Source organism: Varanus komodoensis, unplaced genomic scaffold, assembly GCF_004798865.1.
Source record: "Varanus komodoensis strain SLA01 unplaced genomic scaffold, ASM479886v1 scaffold3, whole genome shotgun sequence".
Taxonomy (NCBI): Eukaryota; Metazoa; Chordata; class Lepidosauria; order Squamata; family Varanidae; genus Varanus; species Varanus komodoensis.
Window position 1 is genome coordinate 59,949,292 of NW_025335761.1, and position 24,499 is coordinate 59,973,790.

The 24,499-nt window shown below is 46.0% G+C and overlaps 2 protein-coding genes across 5 annotated transcripts in view; one reads left to right on the forward strand and one right to left on the reverse strand.

The window, feature by feature from the left end:
• SLC38A6 (solute carrier family 38 member 6) overlaps positions 1-12,969 on the reverse strand; it is an 80,468-nt gene extending 67,499 nt beyond the window's left edge. For both annotated transcript variants that reach the window (XR_006415329.1, XM_044436408.1), the window contains exons 1-4: positions 12,861-12,969; positions 7,690-7,820; positions 4,455-4,528; positions 439-491 (exon numbers count right to left, since the gene is read on the reverse strand). Coding sequence is in view for 1 of the 2 variants with exons in the window: in XM_044436408.1 (XP_044292343.1) it covers positions 439-491; positions 4,455-4,528; positions 7,690-7,820; positions 12,861-12,962 (360 nt within the window). In the remaining variant the exon portion in view is untranslated. The remainder of the gene's footprint in view (positions 1-438; positions 492-4,454; positions 4,529-7,689; positions 7,821-12,860) is intronic.
• A 97-nt stretch (positions 12,970-13,066) lies between these two features.
• On the forward strand, positions 13,067-23,163 carry TRMT5 (tRNA methyltransferase 5). 3 transcript variants are annotated; one of them, XM_044436407.1, is made up of 5 exons: positions 13,067-13,157; positions 16,773-17,419; positions 18,943-19,070; positions 20,859-21,504; positions 22,433-23,163. In XM_044436407.1, exons 1-5 carry the CDS (start codon positions 13,153-13,155, stop codon positions 22,513-22,515), a joined length of 1,509 nt encoding a protein of 502 aa, XP_044292342.1. In that variant the 5' UTR covers positions 13,067-13,152; the 3' UTR covers positions 22,516-23,163. The 3 variants fall into 3 exon arrangements, with proteins under 3 accessions (XP_044292342.1, XP_044292340.1, XP_044292341.1); XM_044436405.1 differs by lacking the exon at positions 13,067-13,157 and adding an exon at positions 13,326-14,768; XM_044436406.1 differs by lacking the exon at positions 13,067-13,157 and adding an exon at positions 15,635-15,759.
• Positions 23,164-24,499: the final 1,336 nt, after the last annotated feature.

The window sequence follows — 24,499 nt, forward strand, 5'->3', positions numbered from 1 at the left end:
AGATGAGCAGCAGGTGAATATTTACCATGCTGCTTACAAGGAAATGCAACGCATACTTACAAGTTAGCTTGAGCCCTCTGAACAGAGAATTCCAGAGAATTCCAACTGAACAGAGAATTCCAGCTTGGCCCTTGAAGGCAACATGTTGCTCACCCTCTGCATAATTATATGTTTGAGCCAAGTCACTCTAGGGCTTGTGCAGAACTCTCTGCATACAGAAGAGGCTGCTCTTTCCGTGATATGGAGAAGCTCATCTCCTGCATGTACAGAGCAAGATGCAGATACCAGGCCTCTGCAAAGCTTTGGATCATGGTTCAGGGATTTAGAAACTGTGGTCTAAACCCGTGAATTGCAAAATGTGTACTGGAAGTATAATCCTGACTACAAAAAGGAACTAACAAAAGGAGTGCATAAGATCCAGAAGACTGTGGAAATTACCTTTCCAGGAGAGCCAAATGCAAAGAGCCCAATGTCCTCATAGGAAGTGACAGCTATTAGAAGGAAACAAGGAATTCGAAATGCGCCATCAGTGACAAGTAAATGTTATATTTTATGCATACTCTCCTAGAATGTAATACATATTCTTCTTCTTTCAGAGAACACAAGGATCTTGTAATACAGACTGTAATACATATAGTTAATTGCCAGATATTAGGCACAATCCAGCCAGAATTCAACTTTTTAAAACCCTGTGTTTAAAGAGTAGATGAACCACCATGCTTCACTCTTGTAACACTGAAATCGACAAGACCTAAGAACATTTGGCCGGATCATGTCTTCTGTGTTAAAAAATAAAAAAGGAAGCCAGAAAGCATTGCTGAGTGCAAACAAGCAAAATAATGATCCAGGTTTTTAGTTAGCCTTTTATTTAGCACATCGTATACTCGCACACCCAGTGGGATCCATGGCTGAGCGGGGACCAGCGCCCTAGCTGCCTGACTCCCAGACCCCAGCTCTTGCCCTCTACACCACTGCTCTCTGCTCACTCTCCCCCTCTGTGTGTTTTAGTGACCATCCCATCCATTTCCTTTTTCAGACAGACCTGAGCTGCTGGAGAACCTTTGGCGAGTGCTGTTCCCTTCAACTTCTCCCTCCCCTTTTCCCAGCTGCCTGGAGGGCACATGTCCTACTCTCTGGGCCGCACTGGGAGGAGACAGCCAGAAGCACCAACCAGATCTATATTGAACCATTTCAGGTTTGTATCATACAGGTGCAGCCTAGACTGAGCAGAAGCAGTTCCATGCATTTTTTAAGGGTTATTTTATAAATATATGACTCCATCAACAGACATGCTCCATGATTAGAAGTGCATCGGTCAATGCTCAGAGCAGGCGAAGGGTTAGGCAAGCTTACGCAGACGTTAAGCTCTGCAGTGTTCAACAAGGCTCCCATTCAGGTTTGCATCCTGAGGACTGCAGCCTCAGGGAGTTCAGTCAAGTAGTGCCCAGGGCTGGACCGTCTTAATGGCACCCCTTCTGTTGGGCATCTCTCCATCTGGGCTCGCTTTATTATGATTATTTTACTGCAACTGTGGGCAATCTGTGGCACCCTAATTCTTTTGGTTTACAGCCCCTCCAGATCTAGCCAGTATAGTCAAGGGTGAGGGACGATGGGAGTTGGAGACTGCAAGGTCTGAAAGGCCACCCGTTTTTACTGATTTGGGCAGGAGACAACATGGACACTCAGTTCACGCAACAGACATAGGACTCCTGCAAAAAGGCTGGACATACACATGGTGGGCATGTCGTGAGCGGAGCCGGTTGGAGCCGGGGGTCAGACTAGATGGCCCAGGAGACCCCTTCTGACTCTCTCTGTTTCTATGTTTCTAAACGAGTTCTAGCACCAGCTTCTGCTATTGGCTGAGCCCTTCAATGTCCTTGTTGCATTTTGAAAAATTGCAGATTGCATTTTTACTGTGGCTTTCTTTATTTTTAAGTTGCCCTGGATGTTTTTACAGAAAGACCACCACCTACATAAATAATTTTTAAGAATTCAAATTAACTATTAGATCGTACCTGAGTCGAACACTTAAACATGCAGGCCATGCGCAAGTGGAAAACGGCAGCAGCCTCTGAGAAGAATCGGGGAAGAGTTAGCAGAATAACCAGAGACAGTGAATGAAAAGGAAGAGAGGAGAAGTGTATTTGTGCAACAGAAAATCCACTCTCTAGAAAAGGGAAGACCAGCATGTCCGAAAGTTTAAATCAAAATGCTGTGACAAAAGAGAGTACAGGCACATGACAGGGGTAAGGCTGCACTGAGAAGGTATGTTGCAACAACACGATAGTTAAGAAGCTGAGATAATGCTGACACGTTTTCTTTCATATTCTGGATGAAGAATCAGGCAGAACAAAGGAAAAGAAGGAAGCAAGAAAATGCATGTGCCATCATGATTTAGGGTCTCCAAGAAAAGTCAGCAGGGAGAGATAAAGAACTGGGCAACTGTAGGACTGCTGAAGTCAGTACAGGACAAGGGTCCCTTCAGGACAATTCCCTGAAATAGGCTGCACTGAACTTTGACCAATGTTCTAGGAACACCTTCCTCCTCTTCTTCTCCCTCTCCTGGAGTGATAACCAGCGGAGGGTCAGCTACAGAATTCACAGGAGGAACAGCAAATAGCCACAAAGAGATGGCATTGCACAATACTGTAGGATCTACAAAAAGGAGCAACCATCTAAGTCGGGGACGGCCAACGGTGAATCACATCCTGGGTTAAAGTTTTTCCACCAGGCCAGTCATAAGAAAAACACATACTTTCAGGCGGCAATAAACAGAGAAATTCTGCAGTGAAATACCGTGTCTCCTACGTTTGCATTCAGTGGCTGTTTTCTGACTTCTAGTGACGGTGTCCCAAAGGAGGAGAGAAAAAGGCTTCAGGATAGCGGCAGTCTCCTCCACTCCCTGTAAAATGCTCGTCTCTTCCAGTGATGGTGGGGAGGGAGGGTGGGCCGGGGAAGGAGGTGGAATTCCAATTTCCAGCTCCAAGGTGGAAGCACCTTTTCCAATTCCAAACTGGGAAGCTGAGCCATCCCATGGCACCCAACCAATGTGTAGGTGCCACTGGATCATCCCCTTAAATTTGTTTCGGAGTATCTTGATGGACGTTTTCAGTTGCAATAAAAAATGCTTACCCTGCCCTATTATCCATGTACTTCCAAGGCGCTTAGGCTATTATAACAGTGAAACAAACAAACAAACAAAGATAGGCAGTTGCCCAACAAAAAAGCAATGGGTATAATTTGCAGGGCAAATCTCTGAAAGTCCTTGAACCATTCAAGGCAGCTGTACTTTGGTGGACCAGGAGTGTGAAGCCATCCATTAACAAAGTGCTCCAGGGCAAGTGGGTGGGTGGGGGGGGGAGAGATGCTCTGACCTGCAGCCAAACTGCCATTATCTCAACCACTGGCTCTTTCTGTTTTTAAAACAGAGGTGGGCAACTTGTGGCACTCCGAGATGTTTTGGCCTGCAACTCCCACTGTCCCTCACTGCTGGCTGTGCTAGCCAGGGCTGATGAGAGCAGTAGGCCTGAACCTCTGGATTGTCCACCCCCAATAAAACCCCCCCTTGTCAAATGAGCCACGCAGAGCTACCACTCTCACTAGTATGTTCTTCAACAAACAGACCAAGAAGACTGGATGAACGGCAGTATTTACAGACTACAGCATCGCCTTCTAATCCGCCAATTTCAAACTCTGTTCTGGGCTGAGCGGGGGTTTCCCAATTATAAAATCTGTCTGTGTTTCAGAGCGCAATGCTGGGTCCTGGGGCAGGAAGGATGACGGGGCACAAGAGGCCTGACAAGTACTACGAACAAGCAGTGTGCAACAAAGAAGAAGAAAAAGAGAGATAGTGCAGAGGGTAAGTATATATTTTGGGGGTTTTTTAGATCGAAGAAGAAATAAGAGAAAACTACACAGAAGCGGGAAACGAAGTAAGGGGAAAGTAGTATAAGGGCAATATATAAGGAGAGAACCAAGAATAGCCAAAGCGAAAGTCGAAAGCAGCACGAGGCACAGTGAACGGCGGTCGCAAAGACTGAACAAAATGGCGGACGCTCCGGTCTTTATAGGCCACAGGGGGGAGGGGGAGCGGAGCTTTCCCGCCAAAAACCGTTAGCTGTCAATCTTCCGGCCAAAGGCACTGCGCAGGCGCAGCACCCATATGTGTGATGCACAGAGGCCACGACGAAGAACCTTCTATAATACAAGGGGGTCCCTTAGGAGGTTTCTTCATCAGACCAATCAACATGGAAAGCATTCCATGAAGGGAGAAAATCTGAGAACTGCGGCAACAAAATGACATTTCACCAGATAAGCAATTTGTTGCTGATGTTGCACAAACCACACTCATTAGAGAGCCCTCGCAATGTGCTTTGCAAAGTAACTCTCTAGTCTCCCCTTTCTAGAGGCATACCTGGTGTAGCACTTTGAAATGGCTCATTTCCCTCACTTACCAGTGTGAAGGCACATAGTGAGCAGCAGAAACACAGAGTAAGATGCCAGGACGGCAATGACCAGCAGCAACACACTAGGAAAGAAAAGAAGCAGGGTCATGGCCACACACACACACACACACACAAGTTCTCTTTCAAAGGGAGTGCCGGGAGGTTGCATTTTCTCACAAACAATCCAAAGGTCATAAGACGTGTTTCCTCATTTTAGGGTCTGCATTGGCAGAATGCAATTCACACCACTGATTACTCTGGGTTTTTGTTTCGCTTCTTTTTTTTCTAAATGTTAACTTCTTCTTAAAGTTTAGACAGTCTTATGAAACTTCTTACTGCCATATGTTAAAATCCTGCCATGGCTCCCCCACATCTGGCAAAACTCTCTGAGAAGGTGAACCTCTTAGAGAACGGCAGCATCCAGGGGGACATGGGGTGCTTCTCATTCCTTGATTTGAGGCTGGAAACAGAGCTGTGACCTCAGAGATGGGGGTCCCCCTCCCCATTGTCACAGCCAATGCAAGAACAACGGCAACAACCTCGTAGTGGGTAAAGGAGTGGTCTGGGAAAGGGGAAGGAAGGAGCATGGGATCTTCAGGACAGGGGGTCCTGATGGCACTCCTGCCCCCTTCGGTCCCAATCCCCCCAGAAGTGCTGCACCTGGGTGGCCAAAATGGTCTGTCCAGCTGAACTGCACAGCAGGAGGAAAGGGGAGCTGGAGATTGCCCCTGTGGCTCCCCCCTCCCCATGCCCCATGGGGGATGCTCATAAGCAAAGCATTTCACAATCTTAGGAAAACATTTTTTAGGCTGCCCATTTAATTTGCTATTTACTAGTTTGCTACTGGCAAACAGAAAGCAGAGGAGAAGAAAGTCCCAGCTCCTCTCTGGTGGCTTGATCTATTCACCCTCCCAGGATCGGTTCCAGCTGATTCAACCCAGCAGAAGCCATGGGAATCAGCCCTGCTGCTGCTTCCAGGATGGGAACAAAGAGGGCTTTGACTTGCAACACGCAATGCATCAGATCAGACATTTGTGTGGCGTACAGATACCCAAAAGTCCAAACCTGGACCCTAAAATCTAGGGCAGCCTTCCCCAACCGGGTACTTTCCAGATGATTTAGACTTCAACTCCCATCAGTCTAGCCAACAAGGCCAAGAATCAAGAATGCTGGGCATTGCAAATGAAAAGATCAGATGGACATCTGGTCAGAGAAGGCTGGTTTATGGTTTACCTACCTATTATTTCTCTCCATCCTCCTGCTGCATTCATCCTAAAGCTAGAAAATGGGGAGGAGTGTCCAGGTTTACACTTTGTCCCGATTTTGTACACTTAGGAAAGTATGCTGCCCAGGACTACAACTCCAAGAATCCTCTTAGCTCCAGCTTGCTCCAAACCTCAGTTCTCAGTCCTTCAAGGTTCTGGCTCTCACAGATGCAAAAGTCAGTTTGAAGGTATATCACTGGACCTTTTCCACTGAACAAATATTTGGTGGGTGCAGTCAGGCAGTCATATTGGGAGTAGTTCAGCAGCAGACCTCATGCTTTGCATTAAAAAACTCCAAAGTTCATTTCCAGGAATCTCCACTTAGAAGGAGCAATTAGCAGACACTGGGAAAAGACCCCTGGCAGCGGGCACAGGGATCCAGTGCCAGTCAGCTGCAGAAGTACCAGGCTGTTTGGACAGTCTGATCCCATAAAAGGCGGACTGAGGCTTGGTCTACCAGTGCAGCAGAACGACGCAGCAAGAATTCTGATATGATAGAATGGATTATACCTCTTCAGACTGCAAGAGGGAAACTCCATTTCTAATGCTTTCTTGCATTAACAAAATCCCTAGCAGTAAATAGGTAAGATGTTTCCATCTACTGAGCCCAACCATGGATCCCTCTTGCCCTTTCTTGTCTGTATCAGCTTTCCCTAACCTGATGCTCTTCAGATGCATTGCACTCTAACTCCTATCTGTCCCAGCCAGTAAGGCCAATGATCGGGAATACTGTGAATTGCTGTGCAAAACATCTGAAGGGCAGCATGTTTGGGAAGGCTACTCAATAATAACCAGCACCGTATCTCCAGGTTTTCAGCGAGTTGTTCCCAAATCTTGCCTTGAGATCAAAACCAGCACCTTTTGTGTGGAAAGTATTTGCTCTTAGCATTCAGCCACAATTGCTCCCTAGGAAGAAAACTACCACAAGAGGAGAGGACAGGGATACATCCTGTCTCCCTTTGTGGTTGTTCTTGCGATCAAACCATCTCTGACTTATGATCACCCTATGGATGAAGGCTCTTCAAAATGTCCCATCCTTGAGGGCCCTGCTCAGCTCTTGGAAACTCAAGATTAGGCTTTCCTTCCCCCTTCCTCTTCTTCTGCCTTCTTCTTTCCATAGCATGATTGTTTCCTCCACTGCATTTTGCCTTCTCATGATGTACATTAAGTATGACAGCTGCAAGTTTGTCATTTTTGCTTGCAGGGAAAGTTCCGACTTGATTAGATTCAACACCCACTTGTTTCTCTTTCTGCTGGTCCAAAGCTCTCCTCCAGCACCATGTTTCGAACACAACAATGTTCCTTCTTTCAGCTTTTATCACTGCCAGCTTTCACACTCAGGCACAGTGATCTGGAATACAATGGTGTGGGTGAGCTTGGCCTTGAGCCACAGAGAAATGTCCTTAATCAAGGGTAGATCTTTTCTAGTTTCTTTACTGCTGCCCTTCCAAATCTGTCTTCTACAGGTTTCTTGGCTGGTCGACTGGTCCAATACATGCAAAATCTTTTACAGTTTCAATTTCTTCATTGTTGAAATTAAAGTTGCCTAATTCTTTTATTGTCGAAATCAAAGTTGCCTAATTCTTTTATTGTCATCATTTTCGTTTTCTTAATGTTCGGTGGCAGTCCTGCTTTAGCACTATCTTCCATTTTCATCAGGAGTCATTTCACGTCACTGCTGCTTTCTGCCAGTAACATGGCATCAGTTAGATATCTTACATTATTGATGTATCTTTCACCAATTTTCACTCCTCCTTCCCTGGATCCTTACAGTATGTTTTGTGTACAGATTGAACAAATCAAGAGAAAAACACTGTTCTCTGCAGGCTTTGCTTTCAGGAAACCATTCCATTTGGCTGTATTTTGTCCATAACAGTAGCTTCTTATCCACAGTATTACTGGAATTAAGAAAAGATTAACATACAATGCCACAAACTCCCCCAGACCACTTATAAATATAGCTGACCTTAAAAACATACCTAAATCCAATTATTCCTGTCTTAGCCATAGCATATGCCAGTCCAAGGATTCCACTGCCCATGATAGCATTCATTAAATTAAACACTGAGAAGCCAAATGAAGTACCAGGTGACAAATGATTCAACGATCCCTGTTGGAGCCAAAGAGATGGTTACACTGTCAATTGGGGAAAAGGAAATTTCAAGGGCAAAATTAACAGAGATAAGGAGACATTTAACAGACATAGTGCAACAAAATTTCTTTAAAACTATCACAACAAATTCCATTTAAATAGATATTTATAAAAATCTATCACAACTAGTATACTGAGTACTATTTAAATACACATTTATAGCCTAACATATGCTAAGAACTCAGGGTAGCCAAGGGGAGTTTGGCATGAAATAGGTAGGCCCTTATCCCTTCAAAGGGCTCACGGGGGTATAACAAATATACAGACCCAGAGGACAAAAAGGGAGAACCAGAAAAGACCAACTTCTTTTTATATAAAATAAAAAAATAAAAAAACAGGTACAGGAAGTAGAAGCAGGGCCAGGCTACAAAGGAAGAGCATAAAAAATAGCAAGGAATTGTAGGAATGGCATCAGGAAGGCTAAGGCAGGAAATGAACTGAGAATAGCGATGGATGCTAAGAACAAGAAAGCCTTCTTCAGATACATCCAGGAGAAAAGACAGGCGAAAGAGAAGGGTGCCCAGCTACTTAAAGTGGATGACAGAATGATAACAGACAGCAAGGATAAGGCAGAGGTGCTCAATTCCTACTTCGCCGCAGTCTTCTCCAAGAAAATCTACAAGCAAGAGGAAGTACAAGCTGAAAGTGAGAGATGGCAACCCAAAATTGACAGACAAATGATCAAGGAATACCCAGATGGAAGGAACACATTCAAATCTCCAGGGCCCGATGAACTCCATCCCAGAGTCATGAATGAACTAGTGGTGCAACTCTCATGACCACTGGCAATTATCTTCAATAAATCTTGGAAAACAGGAGCAGAGTGTGACAACTGGAAAAACAATAAAGTCATCCCTATCTTCAAGAAGGGGTAAAAATATGAACCTGGGAGCTACGGACTAGTTAACTTGACATCAATTCCTGGACAAATTCCGGAGAAAATTATTTTAAAAATCAGTCTGCAAGCATCTTGAAGAAAATGTAGTGATTAATATTGTTTTATAATCACTTTTATATTGTTATTTATTTTATATTGTTAATTTTATATTGTTATTTTTGTATTTTATTGTATTTTATTTTATGCTGTGAGCCGCCCCGAGGCTTTGGCAAGGGGAGGCATAGAAATGTTTTAATAAATAAATAAATATAAATAAATAATAGAAGCCAACATGGATTTATCAAAAATAAATCCTGTCAGATTAATGTAATCTCACTTTTTGACGGGGTGACCTCCTGAATGGACAGGGGGAACAATGTGGACATAATCTACCTAGACTTTAGCAAAGCTTTCAACATAGTGCCCCACGACATTCTGATAGGAAGATTAGCAAAACGTGGACTAGATAGAAAAACGAGGTGGATCCAAAATTGACTAATAAATCAGACACAAAGAGTTGCCCTCAATGGTACCTTCTCAAACGGGAGGAAGGTTCAGTCCTGGGCCCAGTGCTGTTCAACAATGATTTAGATGAGGAAGTACAAAGAAAGATAATCAAATTTACAGATGATACAAAACTGGGTACCTAGACAAAAAACACCCTAGAACAGTAGTTTTCAACCACCAGTCCATGGACCGTGCCGGCCTGTGAGAGAGTTCTTGTCCATCCGTGGGGGGGGGTGCATCCTGCTCGCCGTGAGTTGGCACTAGGGCTGGCTGTGCTCCACCACCTCCTCCTCGGTTGCCATCACATTTGTGGGGGGAGTGCTGGGGGGCAGGGAGGGGAGACACAGCTCGGTGGGAGCCAGCTGGGAGCCACGCTGCGCCCATTTCAGTGTTTTGTTCTTTCGTTGGCATTATTTTTTGCTCAGTTTCTGGTTGTTTGGGAGAATTTTCATTTTTTGAGTATTGAGTTTAGAAACTAATAAACAGACCACTAATTGGTGTGTATGGTGCTTTTTGTTTCTGCCTCAGTGATCCCCAAGATGGCTTTCCTGTTTTTGGCAGTCCCCAACTGTGGAAAGGTTGAAAACCACTGCCCTAGAAGACAGAATGAACGTCCAGGGTGATCCTGATAAACTTGAACACTGGGCTGAAAGCAACAGAATGAGATTCAAGTGCCAATTCAGAATAAGGACAAGTGCCAATTCTTCCATCTAGGAAAAAAGAAACCAAATGCATTGATACAAGATGGGGAATATGTGGCTCAATAGAACTGGGAAAAAAAAGACCTCAGAGTAATTGTGGACAACAGGCTAAATATGAGCCAACAATGCAATGTAGACACATAAGGGCAAATATTATTTTGGGATGCAGTGAAGTATTACTTCCAAATCATGAGAAGTAGTAGTTCCTCTATATTCTTCACTAGTCAGACTTCACCTGGAATACTGTGTCCAGTTCTGGGCACCAAGATTTAAGAAAGATGCAGGAAAATTAGAAAGGGTCCAGCGGAGGGCAACAAAAATGATCCAGGGTTTGGAAACACTGTCCTGTGAGGAGAGACTGAGAGAACTGGGCATGTTCAGCCTTGAGAAGAGAAGACTGAGGGGTGGGGGCATGATACTTCTCTATAAGTACCTCAAAGGCTGTCACAAAGAGGAAAATCAAGATCTCTTCTTGCTGATGCCAGAGTGTAGGACACGGAATAATCAAGTTGAGACAAGCCAGATGCAGGCTAGATACCAGGAAAAGTTTCCTCTCTGTCAGAGCAATACAACAGTGGAACCAGCTGCCTGGAGAGGTGGTGGACTCCACACTGAAAACATTCAACAAGAAACTGGGCAGCCCTCTGAGTGGGATGGTGTAAACTGGTGTCCTGCAACAGCAGGGGGTTGGACTTGATGGCCTTCTTGGCCTCTTCCAGCTCTGCTACTCTATGATTCTAAATGCTGTTGATCTGTTTTTAAAATAAAAATGTTCTCAAAAAAATGAAATCTTATATAGCTAGAAAATTCACGACAGTGCTTGGATCTTTTCGAATCAAATCTTTTGTTGTTAAGAATTTCCTAGAAATCAAAATGATCAGATCTATCCCTAAAAAATGTGAGCTTCCCAACTTTAATTCCAGAAGTTCTATTCCTTGACTTTGTAAGTAAGAAAAAGGGTATGCCTGTGTGAAGATTAAACCCATGCTAGTCCTATTCCATGTAATTTATCAGAATACTAAAACGGAAACTAAATGTTATTGAAGATCTGTAACATACAGATCAGGAGGAAGAATATTCTACGGGTTCAGGGGGATCTTTCCTCTCCCACTCCCCACCACACATGGCAGTAAGAAGAATGCTTCAGGAACTCTACGACATTGAGTCGCAAAGAATGGCATGGACAGGCCAAATCTATCATAATTGTTCATTACATAAGGAACATATAAGCACAGTGGTGTTTTGCTGTGCATTATGATCTATAAGGAGGCTGTCCATGCTATGATCAGTTTGGAAGTGGGCAAACACTCTTCTAGGGAACTCTTCTGAGATATGAGTTAACTCCAGTTCTGGGGGACTGTGAGAAACACTTGTAGGAGGTGCTGATTCTGTGGGACAGTAAGATATCTGTAATGTGCAATGCAGTATGGAAGTGTGCTTCTGTGGTGAATACTACAGGACTGGTGAAGAAGTGTGTGCATCTGTTCCACAGGGCTATGAGGCACGTCTGTGTTACTAGGGTAACGTAGAGGGTGGGTTCAGTGCCTGGGAATGCAACGGCCTACAGGAGTATTCCTGTACTATGCACTTCTAAGGCACAAGGGAGGGATGCTTTTTCTATGGGACTGTGAGGTGTACATGCTCTGCGGCTCAGGGGACATGCAGAACTGCTGTCCAGGCTTGGCGGTAGCATTGGTCTGGTCTGCAGACAGGTTGGGACTAATGTGCTGTCCTTGAATTATAGGTTGCCACCAAGTGTAAACCCTGCATGAAGGTTTAACTAGGAGTTGTCAGCCACAAACTACCCAAGAAGAGAAACCATGGCTTGTTTTCATGTCACAAACTCTGAGTGGTGAGTGCTTAATAACCTATCATTAAACCATGGAGCAATGTTTTAATCTAACAACCCACAACTCAGCAACACCCCATGATTTACCAACAACTCACAATTCAACTTGTGCTTGGGGTTATTGTTATCTGTGAACTAGGTCAATGTATGCAGATAGGGGATGAAGTCTTTTCCTTTCAACATTGCAAGGCTCCCAGCATCTGGCTACAGGGGGCATATCTAACATTTTAATCCTAAATAATGTGAACTGAGGAGCTTAGTGCCCATATTTTATAGGGCTGTGAATTTCCACGCGGCTGTGCAAAGGGGTTCTCGGGATGTTTAGAGGGGGGTGCTATTTGCATCCATTCTGTGGGGCTGTAGGTTTTCACATATTGGTGATACAAGGTGAGCTCAGGAGATGAGGTGGCTTCAAGCCCCTCAGCCCTAAAACTCTGTGGGTGGCCTTCTCAACCTAATCTGCCTCACAGGTAGGTTGTTAGGAGGATAACATGAGTCAGCACCCCGGGAGCATCAACCTAAGCAACTCAGGGGAAGGTTGGGCAAAATCAGGGTGTTAAAAAGAGAGTGCGTGTAGCGCTAGTGTGGTGCAGTGGTTAAAATACTGCACTGGGATTGGGGAGCCCTGGGATCAGTTCCCCATGTGGCCACAAAGGTGACTGGACAAGTCCCTGACTCTCAGTCTAATCTGCTTCGCAGGGTTCTTGTGAAGACAGATGAAGAGAAGAGAGCACTGCCTTGGGCTTCCTGGAGGAAATGATAGGATGCGAGGAACAGACCCACCAAAAGAAGAAATGCTGTTACCACGCAGCAGGGGCCAGAGGCGAAGGAAATGGTGAGGCGGAGAGGGAAGCCCTCTTTCTTCCTTTCCTCCCCCATTCCTTTCCTTCTCTCTTTCCTTGTTTCTTCCTTTCTCCCCTTCCCTTCTTTTCCTTCTTCCTTCCCTCTCTATTTCTTCCCTCCCTCCTTTCTTTCTTTCCTCTCCCCCTGCCCACCGCCTTCCCCCCCAAGGAGACCCGGGCGCAGCCCCGGCCCGCCGCTCCCTCCGGCCGCCCGACACGCACCCGGCCCGGCGGCGCCAGGAGCGGGGCGCCCTCGTCCGCCTCCTGAGCCGACAAGTACCAGCCCGGCTCGGCGTTGACGCTCGCGGCGCGCGGCACGTCCATGGCGCTCCGGCGAGGGAAGCGGCCCGGCGCGGCGGGGCGGCGCTTCTGCCGGGCAGGGGAGGGCCGGGGCGGGCGAGTCGGGCGGGGCGGCCGCGGCGCCTCCTCCTCCTCGGCCGGCGACGCGTGATGATGAGCGGCGGAGGAAGGCTGGGCCTGGCGGGCCTGCGGGACGCGGCGCGGGCCGGCCGGCATGAGGTGAGGCGGCGGCGGCGGCGGCGGCGGGACGGCTTCCCCGGCCCCTTCCCGCCCGTCCCGGCCTCCCTGCTGCCGAGGGGGAGCCGGGCCGGAAGGCCGGCCGCGTGGAGGCCACGCTCGCCGCTCTGCAGTGCGGCGAGGGGAAGGGGGCCCGCGGGGGGTGGCTTCTGCCCAGCCGATCTGGCAAGTGCACTCTGCACATGCCTAAGGGCATGAATTGATAGATACGTAAGGGCGGGCTCGTGGACTGGGAGAATCTGTGGCCAGGCATCGGCTGGAAGGGCTGCCCCCTCCCCCATTTTTACAGGCAAATAATTAAAAATAGTTTACAGCTTGACCTTGAAAAGGCTTTCAAACTAGATGAACTGCCCTCCCTTCCTCCCCAGAACTTTTAGGTCGGCCACCGGCCTGAGCCATCTAAGCCGTGCAGTGCAGGGAATTGTAGTTCTCCAGATGCTAGGATCTAAGAACATCTGGAGGGCCAGCCGCTCCTGATCCAGTTCAAACTCCTGTTGGATGCAGGAAATCTAGTGCAAGAGCAGGCATGAGGGCCGTGCGGTCCTCCAGATGTTGGTGGACTGCAACTCCCATCTGCCCTGGCCAGCATAGCCAAGAGTGAAGGATTATGGGAATATTTGGAAGGCCACACATGTTCCTCATCCTTGAGTTAGAGCATTCCTAGTAGCCACCTAGCCTCTGCTTTAAACCACCCCAAGATAATATCAAACTGTTGGTACTGGAAGGAAATGTCATCCAAAATCTACAATTTGCTACTGCAAGTAGCTGGCCTCTTTTAGGCAAACAGTCATATGTTCTGTAGGGGACGGGATAGAAAAGCTTTTAATAAATAAAAATAAATAAAATGCAGAAATAAACCAGAAAGTGTCAAGTGATGATACAGGTGCTCCAAATATTATTACAATACCTATAAAACAGACCCATTTGTCCAATTACTCTTGAGTAACTGTGCTTAGAAACTTGGGCTAAATCTCACTGTCACTTCTAAGAGAGCTAGCTCTAAATGCTTTATGGTTTGGGGTAGTCTAAATATTATACATGCCCCAGCACTTCCTTATGGAGGGTCTTGCTTTTGGCTTCCTGTGGGCATCTGGTTGACCCCTGTGTGAACAGAATGCTGAAGCAGATGGGCCCTGGTCTGGTCTAGCAGGGTGTTAATTTTGTTGATTCATCTATTTATTTAATCTCTATACAGCCCAACAACCAAAAGTCTTTTAGCAGTTCATAGCAGCATATTTAAAATCAACATAAACTATACCAATTAAAACATTAAAGCATCATAAAAGTTAGCAATACAAAATGTATAACCAACTAAAAACCAATAAACAAAATGATATATTAAAACGATCCTGTTAAATGCTGTCTAACAACCAGCAGGCCCCAGTAACTAATTAAATGCCCTGCAGTAGAGAATGGTATTACCTGGTGCTGAAAAGGTAGTAAAGTTGGCACCTGGTGGGCCTTAATGGAGAACTCATTCCAGAACTAGGGGGCCGCCACTGAAAAGGCTCTTCTGCTTGTTGCCACCCTCCGAGCTTCCCTTGGAAATGGCAATATGAGAAAGCCCCCCAAACAGAAAAGGTGTTCTGTCAGGTATGTTCATGTTCTTATGGTGCCTTTCCTGTAACTCATGGTTGCTTTGTTTTGTTTTTTATTTTTGTAAGCCATCCAGAGACTTTATAGTATTGGAAATTTTGTATTTAGTGTATGAAAACTGGGACTGCAGGTGGCGCAGTGGTTTAAACCATGTGCTGCTGGGCTGGTTGATCGAAAGGTCGCCGGTTCGAATCTGCACAACGGGGTGAGTTCCCATTGCTCCGTCCCGGCTCCTGCCAGCCTTGCAGTTCAGAAGCATATAAATGCAAGTAGAGAAAAAGGTGCCACTTCGGTGGGCAGGTAACAGCGTTCCTGCACCTCGGTGTTTAGTCACGCCGGCCACATGACCACGGAGACTGTCTGCGGACAAACGCTGGCTCCCTCGGCCAGGAAACGGAGATGAGCACCACCCCCTAGAGTCAGGCATGACTGGACATGATGTCAAGGGGAAACCTTTACCTTTATATGAAAACTTTAAATAAATAAAAAAGGCCTTAGGGGTAGGCAACCTGGAACCCTCTGAATGTTTTGAATTTGTAGCTCCCATAAGACCATTGCAGCATGGCCAATGGTCAGGGATTATGGGAATTGTAGTGCTGAGCATTTGAGGCCTGTCCTGAGGCAACTCTCCTGTCTGGGTATGCTGAGAGGAAGAGGATAATTTAAAATGGAAACCTGTCAGTAGCCCCACATTTTGTGCAAAGCATACTTGTGAGCCAGTGTTGGGGTAGCAGTTAAGAATGTGGGTCTCAGGCGATCTGGGTTCAAGTCCTCGCTCAGCCATGCAGCCACCTGGGTGACTTTGGGCCAGTCGCAGATTGCAGCCCAACCTACCTCACAGGGTTGTTGTTGTGGGAATAAGATTGAGAGCAGCAGGAGGAGAATGATGCAAGCCACTTTGAGTTTTTTGTAAGAAAAAGGGCAGGATATACATAAATAAAGCAAGCAGTATCAGAAGAATGACGAGCACATCAAAAGCAAAGGACTGGTAAGAGCTTTTCAAACATCTGTGATGGTGCTGTTGCCGATAGTTTGAACCCGACCCCTGCTGCCCAGCAAGTGCTTTTTCAGTCACTGCCCACAAGCCCCAAGTACATCTTATTTTGCAGGAAGCATCTAATTTTGTCCCGAGAACTGCAAGAGAAGGATTTCTATATGGCAAAGATTTTGTGTATGCTTAAATTCATTCAAATGGCATATGTATAATACTTTGAGGGAGTTGACAGTACCATGTTTTCTGCACCTTGGCTGGAAAACAGCCACAGTGTATAACATTGGGTGTCCCTTCAGTCTGGTACAATGCTAAGAGGAAAATAAGTCAGTCAGTCAGTCAGTCATTGCATTTGTATGCTGTCCCATAATCAGAGGCTCTCTGTAGTATGTAGTACAATTAGTAGTATCATTTGCACAGGTATGTCTGTGTACAGGGCTGGCACAGTTTGTGCAGTTGGCCTGCTTTGGACGATCACATCTTGACTCCGTATGCATGAGCCTTTTGCATGGGCACAGAGCCAGCCCCTCTCCTCTTGGCACTAGGAAGCTAGGGCACCTGGGTCCAGAAGAGGCCAGGATCTTAAACTGTGATTAGAAGTTGGTCTCCTGGCTTGTTTGGAACCAAGAACCATCATTTTAGTTTGAACAAAGCAGGCAAGTATAGTTAACTGGAGACTTTCAGGTTTGTTGTGCACAGTGAAGGGAAGACAGAGCAGGCAACACGTGCAGGTAAATGAGACACATCTCTGCTGATTAAGCCACGGTGCATTTGTCAAATCATGGGCAATTTATCAGGAGAGCCGTTGATGAGGTTTCCTTCCCCTGGCAAAGCTCTAATTTGTTGCCACATCTGTCTGTCCTCTATAACCCAAAGGTAAGATTTTGAATAATCTCATACAAGTGGAAGTGATTTTATGAGATCAGGACAAACATGCAAATGTAAAGCATTTCTGTCTGAACACTTACATAATGTCTATAAAATGAATACTTTCCCTTTTGGATTTGCAGGCAATTAAACAGCTTATTTGCTAGACTCCTGAAAGTGAAATATTTTGAATCAGCTACATCACATACATTATTTCCATCTGTCTGGACATATTTGGGCCGGCCTCTTAATCGACTGCCTCAGCGCCTTGGAGAAATTCAGAGAAATAGTTTCTCAACCATGCCGGAGATGATTGACAAGAAAGTTGACCTTGACCTGAACTTGCCACATCCTAGAGTACGGGGAATGACCACCCTGGACAGGGCTGCTTTCACCAGAGTTGTCGTCATCCCAGCTCTTAAAGTGAAGAAAGATATCATAAACAAGCTGGCAAAGGCCCTCAAAGGGCTGCTCATCAAGCGCCCTGGTCTCAAAAGAGTGGTGGAAGACCCTGAAGATGAAAGCCAAAGGTTAATTTTGCTAGATCCTCAGCAAATACCTGCTGACTGTTCCCTGGGTAAATCTGAGCAAGAGATCTTAAAGAGCTTTAATGTTAACCCTGAGATAGTCAAATGCAACGTGGAACTGACATATGCTCATTTCAAGGCAGATGAAATTCTGCAGGCAGTGCTTCCTGAAGGCCAGGAAGTGACCACTGCATTTAGCAGAGTCGGTCATATCGCTCACCTGAATCTGAGGGACCATCAGCTGCCTTACAAACATTTAATTGGTAAGTGAAGACTTGCACCATGCATGGGAGATGTTGGCAGAAGTCCTCATCTTGGTGGTGGTTATACAGCTGCTACTTTTTAAAGCATCATTCAGTGCTTTGGGCATGAAAATCAGCCAGGTTTCTAAATGCCTGGGTAAGATAGTCTACTGTGAGCACTTTGCCTGTTTTCCATAAAGGAGTGGAAAGTGATTAAGGGCGCAAAAACTGGCTGAAAACTGGCCAGTTGAGCTGAAACTGCCAGAGTAAGAAGAGTAGCAAAGGTGAAGGTTGTCTTTCCAACCTCAGTCTTCTTTCTTTTTACTAGATGGACTTTTCGACTCTTTGATAAGGGCACTTTGGAGAGGGAGGGAAGGAAGCTGAAGATGACTTCAGATACATCATTTTCTGACCCCTCCACTCAGAATAGCCCCTTCCCCGCTTCTCTGAGGTCAATTTCCAACCTTGGTGAGGCAGCCAGCAGGGCTCTTTCTGTGCAAGGCACAAGCACAGAAATCTTTGATTCCCTTTGTATCAAATATTTGATTCCACTTGCTAAGGTCAGAGTGCTCTCTGACTGGAAGCAATTCCCTTAGCAATCATATGGTTCCTGGGACACTTGCCCTGGGAGCATAAGATTGCAAAGATATTAGACCTCTCTCAGTTAAGATATATGTAAAGAGTTACAAAAACAAAAGCAGTTGCTTTAGCCTAAAGGAAAAATTCAAATTCCACTTTTATTATGTCTATTCAAAGATGACAAAAATGTGCAAGCTTTTGAAGTATTCAAAATCTTTTCATCCCAATCTTTGATAGAGGAAGGAAACTTTTTTTTCCTGATCGTTTAGATGGCTTAATGAAGGTATTACATTAACTGACCCATGAGTTCCAGCGTTCTTCCCTGCCTTAACTTGAACAGGCTCCCTGTCTAACCCCTTAGCAAAAGAATTCCCAAATTCTGAAACCAGCCAATTTAAATTCTATTTTTAGAATAAATCATAAAAATCAGAAGCGTGGTTGTGTTAATCAATTGCAGGGAAAAAAAACCAGCGGGTTGTTGGAGCTGAAAGACCTAGAACATTCATTGTGGCATGGGTTTTTCAAGGCATCTGATAAAAGACATGCCATCCAAAGCGCATGCTAGTAAAGAAATTGTGTGATGTTAAGATGCCACAAGCCTTTTAGCTTTACACAGCTTTATAGAAGGCTTTCCTAACTTCTACACTGCTCTTCCCCTTCTGTTTCCCTTTTAAAGCAAGAAGAGGGCACCATGTCCGTACCCCCTCTATTGTTCGAGCACACACCACAAATTCTCCATGGGAAGCTACCTCCTTGGGGCAAAAAGGGTTACTGATACCCTCTTATGATTAGAGGAGAGCAAGGAATTTGCTACAGTCCTGGGCAAGTTCAGTGCAGTTTTGGGAGATACATAGCCAAAACAATTGTTCTTTCTTTAAAAGAAAAGAAAGCCCAACTTTCATTATTTGTGTTTGTGGTTTTATGGTTTTAAAATGCAGATGTGACACTGCCTGCTTCTCTTCCAGGCCAAGTGATCATTGACAAGAACCAAGGGATCACCTGTGCTGTCAATAAAATCAATAATATTGAGAATGCATATCGAAACTTTCAAATGGAAGTGCTAGCTGGAGATGAGACTAATATGATAACCAAGGTACCAGGGCTTTTAATAGTGTTTTCTTGTAACAAAAGGAGGGTTTTTAAAAAACCGGACATTAAGAAAGCAGACAACGTGAAATGCAGACATTGTGCAATGATGCAACCGAAGATATTAATGCTTGCCTTCCTGTCGGTTCTACAGACTTGGCAGGCTTCATACGTTCCCAAGTGTCCCTGTCTAGCCTGAATGAAATCACAACTCTGTTCTTAAGACTCTGGTAGGAAGAGTGGGAGATTAGTGGGGACTGTATTTATAGCTCATTTTTTAAAACCACAGTATTAAGATGTTAATGAACTCTTGCAAAAATACTCATTTTAACACTAGCTTGGAAACCACATACATTTTGGGAGTGGGGACTCCAGCAGAAATACACTGACTTTCTTGCTCAGTGTTTGTGTATTTTTGCTTGAAGAAACCAGGTAAAGAATGTGATTCCTGTAGCAAGAATTGTGGCTGATGTATATGGTACGCCTTGTACGGGGGAGCTGATTTCTCCATGGAAGAGGCGTATGCACAGCACTATGTCTTGACCGGCAGCCACATCTGGAACAGCCTCTGCCCACCAAAAGCACTAGGCTGGAGGGCATGATCCAACCCTGTCACTGAAAACATGAAATGAAATGGAAATTTTGAATGAAATAGTCGATATATCTAGACAGTGATGTCAATAACTACTGAGATAACTTCAAAGAAGTTCAGCATTATATACATATATTAAACAAATAAATGTATGGATTTTACCCCCAGAAGTCATCGCTCAAGTTAAAAATGTGACGAATGCTGCACCCCTTCCTGTGAAAACCCTACTTTTTAGCTCTCAAGCTACCTTGCAGAGTTCGTTTGCTTCACCTACCTTGTAAATAAAGCTGAACAGAGGGAAAGCAGCTGGTGCTTCAGGATACAAAGTTGTTCTTTTCAAACCAGGGTGGTGAGATCTTCCCACTCAGTCGCTTCCACAGCTCTGAGATCTGCCCACTTTGACAAACAGTGGCGGAGGGAGTGAGCCCAAGGGGTGAGCGGAGAAGGCACCCACCATCTTTGATTGGGAATGCCCCTGAGCAGACACAGCAGCCAAGGAGCTGGAAACAGCATGCTTGGCTTGGCTTGGCTGTTCCACTCCCCACTTCCCTACCTTCTTTGGTTCTGGTGCCATAACAGCATAAGAGCAGCCGTGGTGAATCAGACCAAGGCTCTGTCTAGTCCAGGGTTCTGTTCTCGGATCGGCAACCAGATGCCCATGGGAAGCCCACCGCAGGACCTGAACTCAAGAGCACCCTTTTGCTTGTGTTCCATGCAACACAGGCATAGTCCTCTGATACTGGAGGTCTTCAGATGCACAGATAGCTTTTTGTAGACAGTCATCTTTCTCGGGGCCCATGGAGCTTTATGGATTAGCGGGTCGCAGCTCCAGGGTCTTCCTCTGCTGTGGCAGGAGAGTGGAGAGGAAAGGGAGGACTGGCAAGAGTGACCAGGGTCAACCAGCACAATTGTACATGTTGATCCTGTTTATACTTACCTGGCAGTAAGTCCCACAGGTTTATACAGAAGGTCGTCAGAACAGAAACCTGTAACACGTTTCTGGTACAGGGTTACCTTCTGACTGCCATCCATAACCTCTTTTGCATCCTGAAGTCCATGCTTCAGGCCATGAAATCTTAGGCTCCTGAAGCTCTGCCTTTCCATAAGCAGTAAGGGGGAAGGAACCAATTCTCAGGTGTAATCTTAGCTATAAAGTAACATTGCTCTTCCTAGAGATCAATCCAGTATTTTTTCCTTCTGCAGGTGAAGGAGCACTACTGCTCCTACGAATTCGATTTTTCCAAAGTGTACTGGAATCCCCGCCTCTCCACAGAGCACACACGTATCGTTGACTTCTTGAAGCCGGGCGACCTTCTCTTCGACGTCTTTGCAGGGGTGGGGCCGTTTGCGATCCCCGCAGCAAAGAAGAACTGTGTGGTTTTTGCAAACGACCTCAACCCGGAATCCTATAAATGGCTGCAGCACAACTGTAAGTTAAACAAAGTGGACAAAAAAGTCAAGGTCTTCAACATGGATGGCAGAGATTTCCTGCGGGGGCCAGTGAAGGAAGAACTGGCCAAGCAGCTCCCTTTGAAGGAGCGGGAGAGCTCTCTGCATATTGTCATGAACTTGCCAGCCATGGCCATTGAGTTCCTGGATGTCTTCAGACACCTTCTGGAGGGAGCGCCAGTCAGCAACGCGCTTCCCACAGTCCATTGCTACTGCTTTTCCAAAGACGGCAGTCCTGCACAGGCTGTTCAGGAAAGAGTTGAAGCTTGCTTGGAAACATCCCTGGAGGGCCTTTGTTCCATTGAACTGGTGAGGAGGGTGGCGCCCAATAAGGACATGTTCTGCATTAGCTTCCGGCTTCCGGCTGAGGTGTTGTTCCGGCCACCTTCTTCTCTGGCAGGTAAATTTGCTACAGGGAGAGACGAAGTTGCTTCGCAGGGTTCCTTATGCTTCAAAGTAGGTCTCTTGTCTCGCATTAGCCATTAGGTATGGACAGCATTTTGTGCAGAGGAGACATAAATAACTTTGGGCCATAAATAACTGGTGACAACCACGCATCAGTGTCATGTGGGGAAGCTTCAACCAGTCATAGCTTCTGTGTGCATGTATATGTGGTGAAACAAATGTGTGCGCATTCATCGTACATTCCATGTGCAGTTTTCATACACATATCCTGTAAGAATGTGTGATGTGGCCGCTTGGATGCTTGGTGAAATTCTGCCACCTCAGACTTGTTCAGGGCTTGTTCCGGGAGGCTGAATTCCAGAGCCCTGTGGGTTTGCATGCAGGGCTGTCTAACTACAGCCGCTTAACTTGTATTGAATGTTGCTGCAGAGTCCCTGAATTTCAGGCAAGGCTTCCAGAGGCACAGGAAGACTCCATTGGGAACATGAGAGGGGGGCCAAAATGCTCCGGTTCACACGCATCCTTTCCCAAGATCCTGTCCTTATCGCTCATCTCTCCCTCCTTTTCCCCACAGCTGCCTTGTGGGACAGTTCATGGCAGATTTGAATGTGTGGTTTTTAATTTTGTTCCCGAGTTCCGGCTTGCTTTTTTTCTTCCCCAGTTGGGCAGCCCCTCAAATTGCTGCCTGCACCATCACACGACAGGTCACCATTTGACCACGGCCTCCACTGCCACATGGGGAACCAGGCTGCTTTGATGCCACAACAAACCTTCACATGTTTTGGTGGCGCAAGGAGTGCCTGGCCATGGGGAAGCTGCCACGCATGAGCCTGCTCAGGACAGTGCCCCAGGGACACAGAGAAACTTAAGCAGTCCCAGAAATGTAGGGATTCAGAGAGTCTGTTGTTTTCTTAACCTTGTAGGTACAGATAACCTGCAGGAGCCAGCATCTAAACGCCTGCGCCCAAATGAAGACTCTCCCGAGGAATCCCTGAATCGGGTCTAGTAGGCTTTCTGGATATCACGGCTGAAATGATGGCTAAACGGAACCTCGTCTTTCAAGATGGGCGGGCCAGATAGTTCATCTGGACTTTTCTGGGCAGCTGGGTCTGTGAAAGCTGGTTTTACAGTTGTCCCATTCCTATGCCACTTATGCATCTTGATTCTTTTTAATTCCATGATGGGTCCATTCTTCTTCTTTGAAAGATTATAAAATTCATATTTTCTGGTAGCCCCTTTTGTTCCAGTTGTGTGCAGTCATTCACTGGTCAGTGAGAAACTGGCAAAGTTAATGGAAGCAGGTAAAAAGATCTTGACAAGATCTGCTTCCGTGTTGTTCTTTTGCAGTTGAGGGTGTGGGGGTCTTAAAATTTTAGCCAGATCCATCTTGAGGGACAGGAGAGTTCCTAAAGAGGATCCAGGTCAAAGGAGAGGGTGTTCTTCTGCAGTGGAGGCTTTGCGGCGATTTCTCAGAAAGGCCTGTAGTGCAATCGTTCCTCATCTTTGGCCCGGAAGAACCCCTTATAAGGAAGGGGTGGGACTTCAGTTCTTTAACCCTGTTCTGATGCTGTGAGAGGACAGAGCAGGATTGCACCAGGGGAGGGGGGGCTCTTGCTCACTTCGTTCTCTTCCTCAGTGTCCCTCCCAACCCCCTCTGAGAAAGATCCACAAATGAAGAGAGGTCCTCTTGTAATCAAATCAAGAGAATTTTCATCGTTTGGTGGTTTGCTGTTGTTAGTCGCAAAGTCATGTCCGCCCATCGCGACCCCATGGACAACATTCCTCCAGGCCTCCCTGTCCTCCACCATCTCCTGGAGTCCACTTAAGCTCACACCACCTGCTTCAGTGACTCCATCCAGCCACCTCATCCTCTGCATCCCCTTCTTCTTTTGCCATCTATTGTTCCCAGCATTAGGCTCTTCTCCAGGGAGTCCTTCCTTCTCATTAGGTGGCCAAAGCATTTGAGTTCCATCTTCAGTATCTGGCCTTCTAAAGAGCAGTCAGGGTTGATCTCCTCTAGGACTTACACTTGGTGGTACATAAATACTGTGTGCCAAAGAAATAGGTGTGTCAAGAGCTTAGAGACTCCTTCGGGGATAGCCATTAGCAGGGACTGCCCTTTTGGTACTTGTCATGCCTACATGGTGTATGCAAATATAGGGGAGAAAAGAGACATTGGTCCAGTTGCTCTTTTTTGATTGTGTGCTAGAATTGAGAAAAGACAAGACCTAAATGCTGAAGTCAAAGTGAGATCAAGCTCTGACGGAGGTGCACCAGGTTGAAACCATTTGCTACTTCCAGGCTAGGCATTGCAACTAGCTCAACTTACTTTTCAGGCTCCTTTTGGAGAGACTCTGGGAAGCTTCAGGTGGCTTCCGACGCAGCAAGAAGGAGAGCATCGTAAGGGAGCGTGTGATATCCTTTCCCAGCACAATTCAAAAGGTTCTGATGTGATATGTAGAACAACAATGCAAAGCAGAATAGGTTAAGAGCGAGTGACTGAGCCTGAGGCACCAGCAAACAGATATTTGAACCTAATGCTCCCTACCCCAGTCAGCACGCTAAATCCCATCACCTCTTCCTTGTACGCATTAGCAGAAATAACCTTGCTGATATACATGGTTTGCATCCATCCACAGAAAGCAAAAGGCACCAGGATGTCAGTGCATGCTGCTTATCCAGGTTTTCCTGGGAAAGGGGAACATCTTTCCTTGTTCTAATGCACAGCCCCAAAGCCGATTCAGTTTTACAAATTCCAGCAGCACCTCAGTAAACTAAGTCTGTTGTTTCTCTGTTTATCTTACCACAGCTGGGTTGGGTTGCAGAGATAATGGACTAGCAACATCAAACGCTGCAATTAAGCAACTAATAAGTGTTTGAATGAGAGATTCAAACAGTAATGGGATATTATTATTACATAGAATACCAGAACATCCACCTGTTAGATGGAGGAGGACAGGCTGAAAGAAGATGGTCGTAGACATTTTGAG

What these genes read in the sequence shown, in the direction of transcription:
- TRMT5 (XM_044436405.1), top strand. Translation starts at nt 14,731, where the DNA reads ATGAGAAAGCCCCCCAAACAGAAAAGGTGTTCTGTCAG. An exon ending in CAGAAAAGGTGTTCTGTCAG is followed by an intron (nt 14,769 to 16,772) that starts GTATGTTCATGT and finishes TTGGATTTGCAG; the next exon opens with GCAATTAAACAGCTTATTTG. An exon ending in GCCTTACAAACATTTAATTG is followed by an intron (nt 17,420 to 18,942) that starts GTAAGTGAAGAC and finishes CTTCTCTTCCAG; the next exon opens with GCCAAGTGATCATTGACAAG.